This window comes from Mandrillus leucophaeus, unplaced genomic scaffold (genome assembly GCF_000951045.1).
Source record: "Mandrillus leucophaeus isolate KB7577 unplaced genomic scaffold, Mleu.le_1.0 Scaffold3, whole genome shotgun sequence".
NCBI classification, from domain to species: Eukaryota; Metazoa; Chordata; class Mammalia; order Primates; family Cercopithecidae; genus Mandrillus; species Mandrillus leucophaeus.
The window spans coordinates 9,336,966-9,351,489 of NW_012103142.1; the positions used below are offsets into that span (position 1 = coordinate 9,336,966).

The 14,524-nt window shown below is 55.8% G+C and overlaps 1 protein-coding gene across 1 annotated transcript in view; it reads right to left on the minus strand.

Annotated features, from left to right (window-relative positions):
• Positions 1-1,913: 1,913 nt before the first annotated feature.
• The window catches only part of TFEB (transcription factor EB), a 53,656-nt gene continuing 41,045 nt past the window's right edge, over positions 1,914-14,524 (minus strand). Inside the window, exons 2-9 of the mRNA XM_011986683.1 lie at positions 8,926-9,160; positions 8,588-8,842; positions 7,691-7,771; positions 5,865-5,985; positions 5,711-5,767; positions 5,056-5,131; positions 4,029-4,176; positions 1,914-3,012 (exon numbers count right to left, since the gene is read on the minus strand). Of these exons, the coding sequence (XP_011842073.1) occupies positions 2,533-3,012; positions 4,029-4,176; positions 5,056-5,131; positions 5,711-5,767; positions 5,865-5,985; positions 7,691-7,771; positions 8,588-8,842; positions 8,926-9,160 (1,453 nt within the window). The 3' untranslated portion in view covers positions 1,914-2,532. The remainder of the gene's footprint in view (positions 3,013-4,028; positions 4,177-5,055; positions 5,132-5,710; positions 5,768-5,864; positions 5,986-7,690; positions 7,772-8,587; positions 8,843-8,925; positions 9,161-14,524) is intronic.

Here is a 14,524-nt window from a genome sequence, read left to right on the forward strand (position 1 = left end):
AAAGGATGCATTCCCCTCTTATTGAATCAGAATCGTTCATAATCACCAGTCAGATTCCATTCCAGCCACAAGGTGAGGGTCCTTCAGGCTGATCTCAGAAACAGGAACACTTTCTGGTGGCTTATTGAAATACTGGAAGTAGTCCCTGGGCCGGCCTCAACCAAATCGGTAGGACTGCAGGTCTCCCAGGCAGAATGAAAGCCACCCAGGCAGACAGCTTGGAACGTACAATGAAGCTGAGTCCCCCAACCCCACCAGCCTGGGCAGGCAGCTGCCTAGTCCTGGCCCAGGGCACCCTCTTGTGGACAGAACCCCACTCACACCCTCTGTCCTGTCGAATGTACAGTCCATACTCCAATCCCAGGCTGAAGGAGCCCAGGGGCAGGAAACCAGTAGGCAGGTGGAGGGGGCGATATCAGTGATTTTTTTTTTTTTTAAACATGTTTTAAAACTTTATTTCTTTTTAGCAGACCTCTGCTAGCAGGAAGGGCTATCTGTGATCTTGAAGGGCTGTGAGAGGAAGCAGGTGGGCAGCCCTCCACGCCACTAGGTGAATCCCCGGGGTAAAGTGGAAGAGCCAGTAGGGTCGGGAGAGATTTCTCAGGGGCCTGAAGGACGGGCCTTGGGACTTCCCGGAGCCTTCACCCCCCGGCTAAGGCAGCCCAAGCCTAGATAGATCATCAGGTGTCTCCCAGACTTTAGGGCTTGACCCAGACAGGGCTCAGAGGGGTTTCCAGGGCATGGGTAAGTCCCAGGTAGTGGGGTGGAACCTGGAACTAGAAGGAGACGCCAGCGACCCGGCTGGTTCCACAAGGTCATCCCTGGCTCCATCTGACCTTGAGATTAATCCTGCAGCCTCCGCCAGCCCGGCCACCATCAGCGCCCAGACGCCCGGCCCATTTTCCTTCTCTCCCCTCGCACGTTAATTGCTCAACGTTGATTTGATCTCCCGTTCTGCACAGAGGAAATTGCCCTCTTACCCATTTTCATCCTGGGATTTTTTTTTTTTTTTTTTTTTTTTTTTTTTTAATTAGGCTCCTTCAGCCTCTCAGGGCGATGACGGGGAGCCATTTTGGTCTCTGCCTGAAGCGGCCGTGGAGAGCGGAGGGGAACTGGATGAAGCCCGGAAAGCCCTCTCCCCGTTCCCGCCAGGCACCGGGGGGCTCGAGCAGCCGCCACTCGACCCCTGACTATCCCCAGCGCATGTCCCCTTCCTGGGCGAGGTATAAGCACCAACGTCTCCAAGCAGAGGCCGGAGCACTGCAGCCCGGAGGAAAGGCCTCGCCCAGGCCTCGCTGCCAGAGCCAGAGTGGGGCGGGGGGACCCGGGCCCGTAACCCCCACGCAGCGTCCTGGGCTCCCGTCTCCTCCCTGTCTAGCTCACGGGGGTCCCTTTCCCCAAAGCCCTAGCAGGACGCAGCCCCTCAGTTACCAGGAAGCCCGTCTGGCAGACAGAGGGCGAGCGCCGCCTCCAGAGCGCCCAGCTACAGCTTCTCGAGCCGGGTGGCCGCCCACCTGGGGAGGTCACCCCCAGAACAGGGGTGGGACAGAAGCAGCATGCCCCCCACCCCGGGCCCAGGGTGCCCCAAGTAAGCAGCTAACGGCGGCAGACTTGGTTCGCCACATCAACTGGTCTCGCTCGGGCCGCCGCTGGAGGCGTGGGACTGGCGTGGCCGCAGCGCCACCTCGTGGTCGTGAGGAGGGACCGTGCCCCCATCAGCACCCAAACCCCTCGGCTTCCCCGGGCAAGGCTGAGGCGTGGGGACACCAGGGGACAAGCGTGTTCCCTCTTCCCTGTATCCCCCACCCCGACCCCCTCCAGGCAGCATCCGCACTCTGGAGGGGGCCCACTGGGTTGAATCCTCGCGTTCGCTGTCAGCCCTAGACCCATTCCAAAGAGACAGGACCAGAGGGTACAAAGCACAGTGTTTACTAAAGGCACAAAGTGGGGGGTCGGAGGGCAGCTGCTCTTCCGGCAGTGACCCCTCCCGCTTCTGGCAGCCCCCGCGCTCACACCACCTGGTGGAGAGCTGTTAGCACCAAAGTGGGGGGTGCCCACCTGTGGGAGGGCCGAGGACCAGGCTGCGGGGCGGACCTCCTGCCATCTGAGTCCCAGAAAGGCAGGCCTGGGCACCCCCAGGACCAGTTGCCTCAGGTAAGGAGTCTCCCCGACCCTCCAGCATGTCCTTCACTGGTAATGAGGGGTCGGGCTCAGAAGACAGGGCGTCTCCACCAGGCCCTCTTCTCACCTCTAGAACACCCTGCCCCTCACTGCCCCACGATTCCATCTCCGGGAGAGGGGCTGAAGGCCTCTTCCCACTGGGCCAGTCAAGAGGGCTGCCCTGGGGGTGCTTCTCCTGACCCCACAGGTTGCCAGACAGGCACTAAGTCCAAACAGGGGCCAGCAGGGAGGAGGAAGGCAGGGCAGGTGGCTACTTCACACACAGTGCAGCCTGAAGGGTGGGAGGGAGGTGCCCCCAGCCCTCCCAGCCCCCAGGCCGGCCCCTGTTCCCTGGCACAGGGGCAGCCAGGGTCACAGCACATCGCCCTCCTCCATGCTGAAGCTGCTCCGGCGGCTGCTGGCCTTGGAGGCCTCGGGGGACATGGTGGACAGAAGTGGATCAGAGGCCAGCGGTAGCAGTGAATCATCCAGGAGCATGAGGTCCAGATCCTTCTTGGACAGGCTGGGGAATGGGGAGCCATGCTCTGGCGCCAGGGGTTCGGGGTAGCCCGGGGGACCCTCGTCCTCCCTGCCCCCAAAGCTCAGGCTGTGGCTGAAGTCCAGGTGATGGAATGGGGATGGTGGCTGGGTGGGCAGGGGCAGTGGGGCTTGTGGGGGCAGAGCTGGCAGTGGCTCAGGGTCAGGGACCTCAGCCCCCAGCATCAGGGCCTCCCCTGGGCCCTCTTCGCTAGGCAGCTCCTGCTTCACCACCTGCTGGGCCAGCTCAGCCATGTTCATGCCGGACGGGGAGGTGGTAGGGAGGCCGTGCACTCGAGCCTGCATCTCCAGCTCCTGCAGGGGAGCAGACAGAAAGCTGGGGAACACACCCATGGGTACCAGCCACCAGGACCCCTCCCCGGGCCTCTGTCACAGCACTTGCCCCTGCCCTACAGCACCCAAGACCCAAAGTGTTTCCACTGGAAGAAAACATCGGGTAGCTCTAGAGTCTAGACCAGTGTTTTTTCAGACTACAAGTGGTAACTCATTAGTGGGTTGTAAAACCACTGTAGTGAGTCTTGACCAACTTTCTATTTTTTAATTGAAATTGACTTGTCTAGACTAGACTAGAATAGAAATTATTAGAATGCATTGCATCTATTAAGGATGAGTGGAGCGTTCCTTCATGAAACTTTGATTTTTCACTTTGAGTGTGCCTGTGTGTGCTAGATTTTAATGTAAATTGTATCATCTACCATAAGAAAGAGAAACAAGGTGCAGTCCAATCGCCCTTTGTGTAAAGGGCCAGCCTCAGGTCTAAAGAGGACAAGAGAGCCTCAACACAGAGCCCGGACTAGAACTCTCAGTTCCAGCTGGTAGGGCTGACTCTGCCAAGCTCCTTGTTCTTTAGGTTGGCCCTGTGGAGATTCCTAGTGCCACCCACCAAATGATTGCAGCTCTCCACCTTCCAGGTACGTAATAGGTTTGCATTTTCCTGCCTCTTGAGGTTAGAGTACTCACAGAGTGTGCTTGCATTGGCCAAGCCCATTGAACAGAAGTGACATGTGGCACCTTAAGAGTGGCAATGGCTTTAAGAGCCAGCTCTGATGTGCCATCAGAGAGCTAGGTCCCAGCAGCCTGGGTCCCAGAATGAGGGTCTCACAGAACAGAACCTCCAACTGATATATGTTGCTTAAAGATGCTGAGGATTGTTTGTTACCAAAGCAAAACATCCTAACTTGATACATCCTCCTTCCTAATGGGCATCGTTCCTGTGTCTCCAACTTCAGAAGTCTAAGTACTGCCCCCCTGGGGCCAGGAGCCAGGTTAAGGGTCAGAGTTACCAAAGAAGTCCAAGTTCAGAACCAGACCTGGATACGGAGCCAGAGTTGCTTGTTGGTCATCTCCAGGCGGCGAGAGTGGTTCTCCAGCTCCCTGGACTTCTGCAGGTCCTTCTGCATCCTCCGGATATAATCCACAGAGGCCTTGAGGATGGTGCCCTTGTTCCAGCGCACGTCCCTGCAGCAGCAGGCCAGGCAAATTAGAGGTGTATTGCTCAGAAGAGTGGCCAAATCCTTGCCACTTCTCTGGTTGCAGAGTTTATGTGGCCTGTCCCAGTCTTACCCAGCAACCCCAGACCTAGAGATGGAGGTGGCTAATCTCAGTTTGCACAGAATAGGCCCTCCCTGGTGACTTCTGTTGCCACTGCCCACCTCATTAATCTCATGAAACCAGACAATTCGGAGCAGACTTCTTCCCAAGACTACCAAGATTCCAGCCCAGCCTACCCTGGACTCTCATTCCTCCTGCCCCTCAAACACCTTTTTTTTTTTTTTTTTTTTTGAGACAGAGTCTCGTCCTGTTGCCCAGGCTGGAGTACAGTGCAGTGGCGAGATCTTGGCTCACTGCCACCTCCGCCTCCTGGGTTCAATCAATTCTCCCGTCTCAGCCTCCCAAGTAGCTGGCACTATAGGCACACACCACTGTGCCCAGCTAATTTTTGTATTTTTAGTGGAGATGGGGTTTCGCCATGTTGGCCAGGCTGGTCTTGAACTCCTGACCTCAAGTGATCTGCCTGCCTCAGTTTCCCAAAATGCTAGGATTACAGACGTGAGCCCAGCCTCTTGTCTACCAGCCAAATGGCCTTAAGAAAACTTTCTCAGCATGACTCCTCCTCCAGGAATCCTCCCTTGACCTCAGCCTCACTTCCAGGACAGAAATTCATCTGTCTTGAGCTTTCCTGATTTGGGAGAGGGAGAGATCTTTTCTCAAATAGATAAGGTTCTAGAAGGAATTCTGCTCCCAACCTAGCAACTAGCACAGGGCTGAGGGCAGATAATACTTGTCAGCTGCTGCCCACCACAGACCCATCACCCTCCCCCTCAGAAACCTGCTCACAGGTCATTGGCCTTGGGGATCAGCATTCCCAACTCCTTGATGCGGTCGTTGATGTTGAACCTTCGTCTCCTTTCAACTAAAGGTAACAGATTCCAGAAGGAGCAATTAGAGGGATGGGGATCCCCCGCCCCATGGGGAGAAGTATCCAACCCAGGGAGGGGTGCTTCAGGGCAACCTGCAGCTTAGATTTGTCCTTCTAGGAAGTAAGAGGTGACAGATTTGGATTTCTACAGGGATGAGGGGGTCCAGGGCAAAGGCCAGACACAATTAACAGCGCTGAAAGGTAGAATCAGCCCTAGTGATGCTGGCAGCACAGCAAAGCTGTCTGGGGTAGGACTCTTCCCCGCTACACAGAACTCTGACGCCCCAGCTCCCATGCCTTAACCCAGAAAACAACCTGATAAACTGGGGGTTTCATGAATATCCCTTCCAGGAATCCTTCCCACCCCCTCCTAAAGAGGTCTAGTGGAAAGACAGCACTAATAGACCCAGGCACCACTGAGTGACAGCAGTGGGAGGGCTTAAGCCATCTGCAAGTGAATTGGCCATAAGCAGGGAAGCCTTCCACCTGTGCAGGTCAGGGAGTGGCTTTTTAGCCAGCCCAGGTGAGAACAAGGAAGAGGGAGGCAGGGAGACGGGGAAGGGCAGGACTCACTTAAGTTGTGATTGTCTTTCTTCTGCCGCTCCTTGGCCAGGGCCCTGCTCTCAGCATCTGGAGGCCAAAAGAGAAGGAGAGAGGAGCTGAGAGGGAGGGAGAAAAGGATGAGGAGTTGGGTATTCAAAGGCACAGGGATAGAGGGAGGCAGTACCTGTGAGCTCTCGCTTCTGGGTCAGGTCCGCAGGGCAGGAGCTGCTGGTGACACCCACCAGGGAGGCTGTGACCTGGGGGTCGCTGCTGTACACATTCAGGTGGCTGCTGGACAGGGGTAGCTGTGGGGTGGGGGGTGAGGGAGACCCATGAGTATCCCCCTGTCCACGGGGAGCCCCCTCTGGGGCCTGTCATCCCAGAATCAGTCCTTCCCGGGGACACCCAGAGTGTCAGAATTCACCTTGGACCCCTTCACCCAGCAATTCACCCTGAAAGTCTGCAGAGTCCAGAGCTGAATAAGATGCATTCCCTGCCCTCAAGGAGCCCCTGGCCTAGAGTGGCTGAGAGAGTGATCCAACCAATAATATGTGATAGGATTAGGCCCCAGCCAGGCATTATGGAAGCCCTAGAGCAGGTCATCTAATCAATTCTAGAGTTTCTGGACAGTTTCCTGGAGGGCGTGGAACTCAGTAGAGTCTGAGCAGAGATGTGAGACAAGGCACTCCGGGCAGCCGCCAGGGCACAAGCAGACAGGGCCGCTTGGCAGAGCATAATTCCAGCAGCTCAAGGGGCAGAAGTGGTGGGGGTGGAGGTGCTGCAGGCAGGGCAGATGTATCTGGAGCCCCAGTACAGTGTTTGACTTGCAAAGATACTGGAGTTTTGGAATGGGCAGCCAAGAGAAGTTTAAGCAGGAGTCTGACAGGGAGAGATCTGAGCTCTGGAAAGATCTCCTGCCACAGAAACATGCAGAACAAATCACAGGCCCAGACACCCCACAGTGTACACAGGAACTACTAAAGGGACCAATCGCTCGCACCCTCCCTCCCTCCTCAGCCCTCGCCGCCCCTGCTAGCTGTAGTTTTGGACCCAACCAGTCCCGGCCAGCTCCTGCTAGGCCACTCAACGATGTCACCAGGGCAGTGGGGACTAAGGATTGACTCCCCACCACAGGAACTGGGGACTTTCCCTTGGTGGCATGGGCTGGGGCCAGGATCAGGGTAAAAGGCTCATGCCCAAAGGCAGGAGTAAGCTCCAAAGAAAAGCGGGCGCGAGGGCGGGAGAGGCGCTGGCAATCCCACCTGCTCAGTGCACACACCTGTCACCTTTGTACAGCGCTTGCCCTCAACTTCTTCCCTCATCTAATCTTCCCACAATCCTGTGGGTAGAGAGCATCACCCCCATTTTGCAGCTGAGAAAACTGGGGTTTAGTATGCTTGAGGGATTTCCTAAGGTCACAGCAAAAGCCAGAAGCCAGGCCTTTTGACTCCAAGCCCAGCTCCTCCCCACCTGCCACCCCACCTCTGCCAGGAGACGAAGGAAGCTGCCAGAGGGAGTGTTCCTGTGGTTGGGGACAAGGCCAGCCCCAGATCACTTGCCCCATGGAGTGAGGGACACAGACAGGCTTTTGCCTGTTGGGCCCCGGGCTTGGTAAAGGAGGGGAGGCCCAGGTCCCCAAAGGAACTCATTAGTTCCACACCTTCCTATAGACACACTGTCCCTCCACCCGTGCAGTGCTCTCCCTGCCTCCCCCTGCCCCTTCCCCAACCTGGAAAGCTCCCCAACCAGGCCCGCTCCATGTCCCCAGCCCCTTCTCCCCTCTGAAGCCCCATGGTGTGCAGAGGCTGAGGCACATCCTTCTTGCTTCTTAATTCCTCTTGGCCCTGACCCTTGTCACATTATTTAGTGAAAATGACCGTTATCTCTACAGAAGCATGCCAGCTCTGCCCAGTGAGAACCCTGTCTCCAGCTCTCTCCAGGCTCAGAGCCACTGTGGGTGCCCCCCTCCCTAGAACCCTTGCACACCCACCCCACCCTGGCCAGCAGTACCGTGTTGGGCATCTGCATTTCAGGATTGATGTAGCCAAGGACATCGTCCAGACGCATAATGTTGTCAATGACGTCATCAAACTGGAAAAGAGAAAAGTCCATCTGGGGAGGGCCCACCAGGAGATGGGCAGGGGAAAGAGGCAATGGGACAGCCACTGACCTGAAGGGACCTTGGAGCCCACCTCACCCAACCTACTTAGGAAATAGGCCCAGAGAAGAGATGAGCTGTCCAGGTCCCACTGGCCCAATGTGAAGCCACGGTTCTTGCCAAGGAGCCTACCTGCCCAGGGAGCTTCCTTGATCTCACTTCTGTCTCTGGCTTGGGGAGTGTGCTGGGCTTTCCCAGATACGCCTTCTGTTTCTCCCTAGCAGAGCTTTTTTTTTTTTTTTTTTTGATAAGGAGTCTCACTCTGTCACCCAGGCTGAAGTGCTGTGGCGCGATCTCAGCTCACTGCAATTTCCGCCTTCCTGATTCAAGCAATTCTCCTGCCTCAGCTTCCCGAGTAGCTGGGATTACAGGTGTGCACCACCATGCCCAGCTAATTTTTGTATTTTAGTAGAGATGGGGTTTCACCACGTTGGCCAGGCTGGTCTCAAACTCCTGACCTCAAGTGATCTGCCCGCCTCAGCCTCCCAAAGTGTTGGGATGATAGGCGTGAGCCACAGCACCTGGCTTCCTAGCAGAGCTTTTGAAAGTAAGGATGGCATTTCCTCTGTGAGGCTCCCTGAGGGCAGGGCTGTGTCTCTGGCTCCCTGAGGAGGGCTCTGTCCCCACCTCAGACTGAGGCTCCCCGAAGGTGGCACCCCCGCTTCTGCCATTAGACCATGAGTCTCAGAAGCACAGCAGTGGGCACGAGCTCTGCAAGCAGCACGGCCACTGGCCAGCTCCTCACTCACCTCCCTCTCAGGGTTGGAGCCAATGTGCAGCATGGCCATGGGGCTATTGGGAGCACTGTTGCCAGCGGAGGAGGACAGCACGTGTCCAGCTCGCACTCCTGGGGAGGCAGCTGGTGGGGGCTTCGGAGAGCCCTGGGCCGGGCTGATGTGGGCGGCAAACTTGTTCCCGTAGGTCTCGGACAGGTACTCCCGCACCTTCTGATGCTGCGACTGCTGCAGATGGTAGGATGTGGGATTCTCCAGGTAGGACTGCACCTGGGACGGGGAAAAGGCAAGGGCTCTAGGGGAGACTGGGACTAGTGGGGACAGGGTAGGGGGCAGGCCAGAACAGGCCCTACCTTCAACACCTCCCCAGGCACAGGTGGTGGCGACTGGAAGTGGACAGGGGTGTTGATGGCCGGGGTGGGCGGCCCCCCGAGCTGCTGCTGTTGCTGCTGCTGCTGCTGCTGCATGTAATGCATGACAGCCTGCTGCTGCATGCGCTCCCGCTGCTCCTCCTGCTGTGCCTGCTCCCGCATGAGCTGCATGCGCAGCCCTATGCGTGATGCCATGGTGGCTGCCGGCGCTGGCTCCCTGTGGACAAGAAGGGGCGGCAGGTATATGAGGTATGTGTCCTCCTCAATGCACAGGGGCTGGCAGGGATCGCATCCATTTTACAGGAGAAGACACCAAGCCCTGAGAGGGGAAGAGATTTGCCCAGGGTCGCTGAGCAAGCGGGTGACAGCTGAGACATGAATCCAAGTTTCCTGGTTCCTGGACCAAAACTGAAGGTTCTGTCTTCTTCACTCATTGCAGTTGGTAAATCCCAAACTCTAAGAGTCAACCTCCGCTCCTCTCTGTGTCACGCCCACATCCTGATCCTGTTAGATCTGATCTCAGATCCATCCTCCTTTGCTGCCACAAGGTGGGCCCAGGTTATCCCGGGTCTTACCCGGAATCCCGCAGGAGCAGCCCAGTATCCAGACTGCCTCCTCTGGCTTGCCCTCGGACGTTCTACTGGCAACTCAGTAGAGCAACTCATTTAACTCCTGTTCAATCCTAAGTCAGATCCTGTCCTCCCCTCTGCTCCCAACTCCCCATGGCTCCCACCTTCCTCAGGGGAAAAGATAAAGTCCTTACCATGACTGGAAAGGCCCCCTAGGATCTAGCCCACCTCATGTTCCCCTTTGACCCCATCCACCAGCTCTCCCTCTTGTTTTATCTGCTCCAGTTACATCCTCCAGGCACTTTACAATCCCTGAAACATCCCAGGCATGCCCCCACCTCAGGGCCTTTGCACTTGCTGTTCCCTCTGCCTGGAATGCTCTCCCCCTAGATGACATCATGGCTCACTCCTTCACCTCCTCCAAGGCTCATATGTTACCTTACAGAGACCTTCTAGGACCACCCTATTAAAATTACAAAGCCCCCCATCCCCACTCCCTATGCTCCTTCCCTTTTATTTTTATTTTTCTCCATATCACTTACCACCATCTTAAGTACTATGCATTTTTGCCTAGCTGTTTCATTCATTGTCTATCTCTTTCTTACTGGGAATGCAAACTTCCCTGAGGGCAGGCATTTTCTGTCTTTCTTACTGCTATACCTTGGGCCTCTGGCCCAGGACCAGGGACATGGCAAATGCTGAATGCATGTGTGAAGAAATGTATCTTATTAGTGAGCCAGGCAATGGGGATACAACTGTAGTTCCTGAGCTTGTGGAGCCTACAGCGTAATAAAGAGGAAGGCAAGGCCACAGGCTTAGGAGGGCCTGGATGGGGAAGGCCACTTCCGAGCACCTGGCACTGCCAGAGCCCAGCGAGGACTTCACCACCCAGTACATCAGCCCTAATCTTCTACAGGGCTCAGTGGGACAGGTGTGACTTAAGCCCCCCAGCCCAGTCTGGAAGGAAAGACAGGGAAGAATGAGTCCTACAGCTGGGCCCATTCTGTCCCTAGCTCATTGAGTGACCCTGGGTAAGTCCCTTCCCCCTCTGAGCCTCCATCTCTCCATGCACAAAATGAAAGGGTTGGACCCAGTAATTTCTAAGGTCCTCCCCAGCTGAGACAGGCTGAGACTCTGAGAGATGCAGGGTTCCTGAGTGTGTCCAGACCCCATGAAGGTCCTGGCAGGTGCTGGAGGGTCCCATCTTGGGGATATTGCAAGAGGCAGTATGACTTTGTGGTTGAGCAAGGACTTCTGAACTGAGAAAATATGGGCTTGAATCCTAGTTCTGCCATTTCTTTGTGTGTGACCTTGGGCAAGTCACTTAACCTCTCTGAGCATCAATTTCTCATTAGTAAACAGTCTCTACTTCAGAAGATTGGAGTATGATATGAAATTAATCGGTCTTGCACAGCATGTAGCACCTGGGAGGCTGAGTGCATGAGACATGGATGGGCACATGACTGGCAGGCAAACTGATCAGTGTGGACCAGAGGCCAGAGCTGTGTCTCAAGCTCCTAACAACGAGGCCCAGACCTCAGTGGGTGACAAAAGGGAAGCAGCAAAGGCTGACATGTTCTGGCTAATGCCAGACGGTGGACTTAGTCAGCATTAGCAAAAAAAAAAAAAAAAAAACTGGCAAATATTCAGTGAAAAATCACCAGATCGTAGAAATAATAATAACTTGCATTTATTTGAGCATTTACTGTATGTCAGGCAATGTTCCAAACTCCTTCACCTCGAACAGCCCTATGAAGTAGTTCTGCGTATTACTCTCCTTTTACAGATAAGGAGAAACAGAGGCACAGGAGATGAAGTGTCTTTCGGCAGTGAAAGGGACAGAGCTGGAACCCAGCCCCAGGTAGCATGGCCTCTGAGCCCATGCTGGGGAGCAGAGGGTCTCCACACAGAGCAGGGAGGAAGCTTATTGCAGGCTGCCTGGCTGCCAGGCCCAGGAATGGAGCCCATGCCACCTGACTGCCAGCCAGGCTTCCTCCCACCACCACTGTGCCTTCCCGACAAGGTAGGAAGGCAGGCAGTGGCCCTCACCCACCCTCCTTCCTTCTCTGCCCCTCTACACCATGAATCAGTAAAGGGGCTGTCTCAGCCCCTTGGGTCTCTCCGCCAGCTCCCAATGGGGCAGTCCCCAGAAAGAAAGAAGCAGATGCCCACCACCCCCTTCCCATCCTGCACAGGAACACAGCTGCAGCCTCCACCCATGCCTTCACCCACCCCCTTCCTATGCTGCTACAGAGGGGTATCCCTATCTTTGTACCCCCACTGCCCACCACACACACACTAGCCCTACAGACCTCATAGGCTCTGACCCCAGCCCAGCCCATCCCCTCGCAGCTGTACCCCCTACACACCCATCCACACGGCACTGGGTCACCCCCCCAACCCTTGGGGACAATCTAACTTCAGTTGGCCCTGGTGGGGGTGTGGGCACCGGGCCTGGTAGTGCCAGCCGGCACAGGGAGGGCTAGGGGAGAACGATCCCCTTGTTTCTCTGACAAAGAGCTGAGCGTCTGGCCTGGCCTCGCCTGGACTGGAGTTGGCTTTGCTATGAGGAGAGCCTGGGCTGGGCCCTGCCTCTCACTGGCTGGACCAGCCTCAGTTCCCTCATCCGCACAATGGACTTGGGAATCCCTGCCCCACCGCGCCCTGCCAGAATCTGGGGGAGCCTCCCGGGAGAGGACGTTGGAGAAGTGGACACAGCAAGGTGTCTGTGCATCAGTGGGTGTCAGTAGCCTTAGCTACCGTCCCCTGTCCTCTGACAGAGGCTGGCAGGGTAGTGAGGCTCCCCATCCCCATTGCTGGAGCTGTCACACCCACAGAGCTTGTCCTCCAGTGAAGCTTCAGTCCTCTCCCCTGGCCCCGGCTGCCAGCCTGGGTTGCTGAATGTGGTGTGGGTGGGATGGATATGGGGTGAGGGAGGGGCCTGAGGGGATCAGAGAGCAATGGGGGTGGTCCAGGACATGCTGGTCCCCCCACCCTCAGCCTCCAAGCATGCCTACTCACTCTCAAACCCTGAGGGGCCACTCACCGCCTCCCTTAACACCCAGTCTGGCCAGGAAGAACTAAGAGGATGGACGTGGGAGAACCAAAATGTCCCTAGCCCCACCCACCATCTGACCCTTCAGACCCACCATGCCTGGAAAGGGTCCACTGTGCGCACATTCAGTAACACTGGGGGCCTGGAGTGCCTACTGCATGTAGACACCAGGGATGGGGCATTTCCCTGGAGAGCCATCTCCCCTGCCCCTCCCAGGTAACATTCTCCTCCTGAAAGGAAGGGTTTGATGCCCCAGAGAATCCCTGCCTCTCCCCCATCGCACAGCTGTCCCCATCGACACCCCCAGGACCCTCCAGCTGCTTCCTGCTGCTGCCCACCCAGAACCTCTCTGCTGACTCCGCCTCAAAGCCCAGACTGGGTTCCAGCTTAGTCATGTCCAAAATGAGTTCTGCAGTCCCACAGGCTCACTGCCCCTACTGGCTAGGCGACTTTAGAAAGCCACTTCACCTCTCTGCTTTGCTGTCTTCCTCTGTAAAACGCAGCACCCGCTAATCACAGCATCTGCCTTTTGGGGCCATTGGGAGGATTCAAGGTAAGTGTGTGGCAGTGGCTTCATAACCAGGGATCCCAGTCTCCTCTGATCAGGCCATAGCTGGTTTCACCCAGCCTGTGTGTGGGCTTTGCCTGTCAGTCATTTACACCTTAGTATGAACCAGTCTTGTTAGAGCCATACCTGAGGGAAGATGTGGGCACAGGGAGGAGAAAGACAAGGAGAAATCACTGGTCTCCATGAGAGAGGCAATGAGAAAGAGGAGCCCAGAAGAGAAAAGTCTCAGATGTATGAAAGAAGATATCAAAGATATAGCACTGAGTAGACAAGGTAACCTGCAGAATAAAAGGCACAGCTTGAGCCCATGAAGCATGAAATGGTGTATGTGTAGAAAACAGGACGATCATAGTAGCAGTCGCTAAATGCTTCGTGAATGATTGCCACGGGTCAGGGCTGGTCAATGTGCTTTTCCTAATGTGAATTCTGTTTTTTCTAGTATTGTCCCCATTTTTCCTGGAGGAAACCAAGGCACAGAGAGGTGAAGGTACTCACTCAAGGTTACACAGCTGATTAAGCAGCAGAATGGAGATATGATCCAGGCAGGCAGCCTGGTTCATAGCCCCCACTCTTTAACTATTATTCTGGGCTCTCCCAGCACCCCAAACTGTTCAGAGTTGTTACCGCTGGGGAGGGGAGTGGGAAGGGGTGATGGAGGGGGAAGGATAAAGAGGGATTTTTATAGTTCCTCGTTCCACTGGAGAAGCACTCAGCTCTTACAGTGGGAATGTGTGTGACTTGTGTGATTCTGTTAACAGGGAAAGGAAGCACAGCAGCTTCTGGGAATTTATGGGGGGCCCGACCTGCTTCCATTGCTTCCAGTCATGTCCACAGGTGGGTCGTCAATGGGAAGGAACCCCCCCAGCTCCACCTGGGCTGGCCCAAACCCTGCCCTGCTCGGTGCAGTGGTCATGAGGCCAGGCGTGGACCCTGGGTGAGGACACCAAGTGGCCAGCAGAGGCACAGAGCCAGGGCCAGCAGCCACTGAGCATTTGGAGCTGGAGGGTCAGGGACCCACTCAGGTTCCACCACAGTCCCAGACAAGGGTTTCTTGGGGGTGTACCACCTTCATGCAGTGCCCTCAAACTACCCTCAGCTGACGCCGGTCCATTCAGTGGCTTGTGAGGCCTGAACTGCCTTGGGGATTTTTCTGCCCTCCAAATGATCCTTTAAAACATGGAGCAGGAAGCTGAAAACACACTCCATGATCCATGGATTCCACTCCTATGCGTGCCCAACAAAAAAGCATCCACGTGGTCACCAAAGCACATACACCAGAATGTTTGCGTGTATAGGAGCCGAAACTGGAAACCACCCAAATGTCCATTAAAGAAAGATAGATAAGGAAGTGGTGGGCTGGGCACAGTGGCTCACGCCTATAATCCCAGC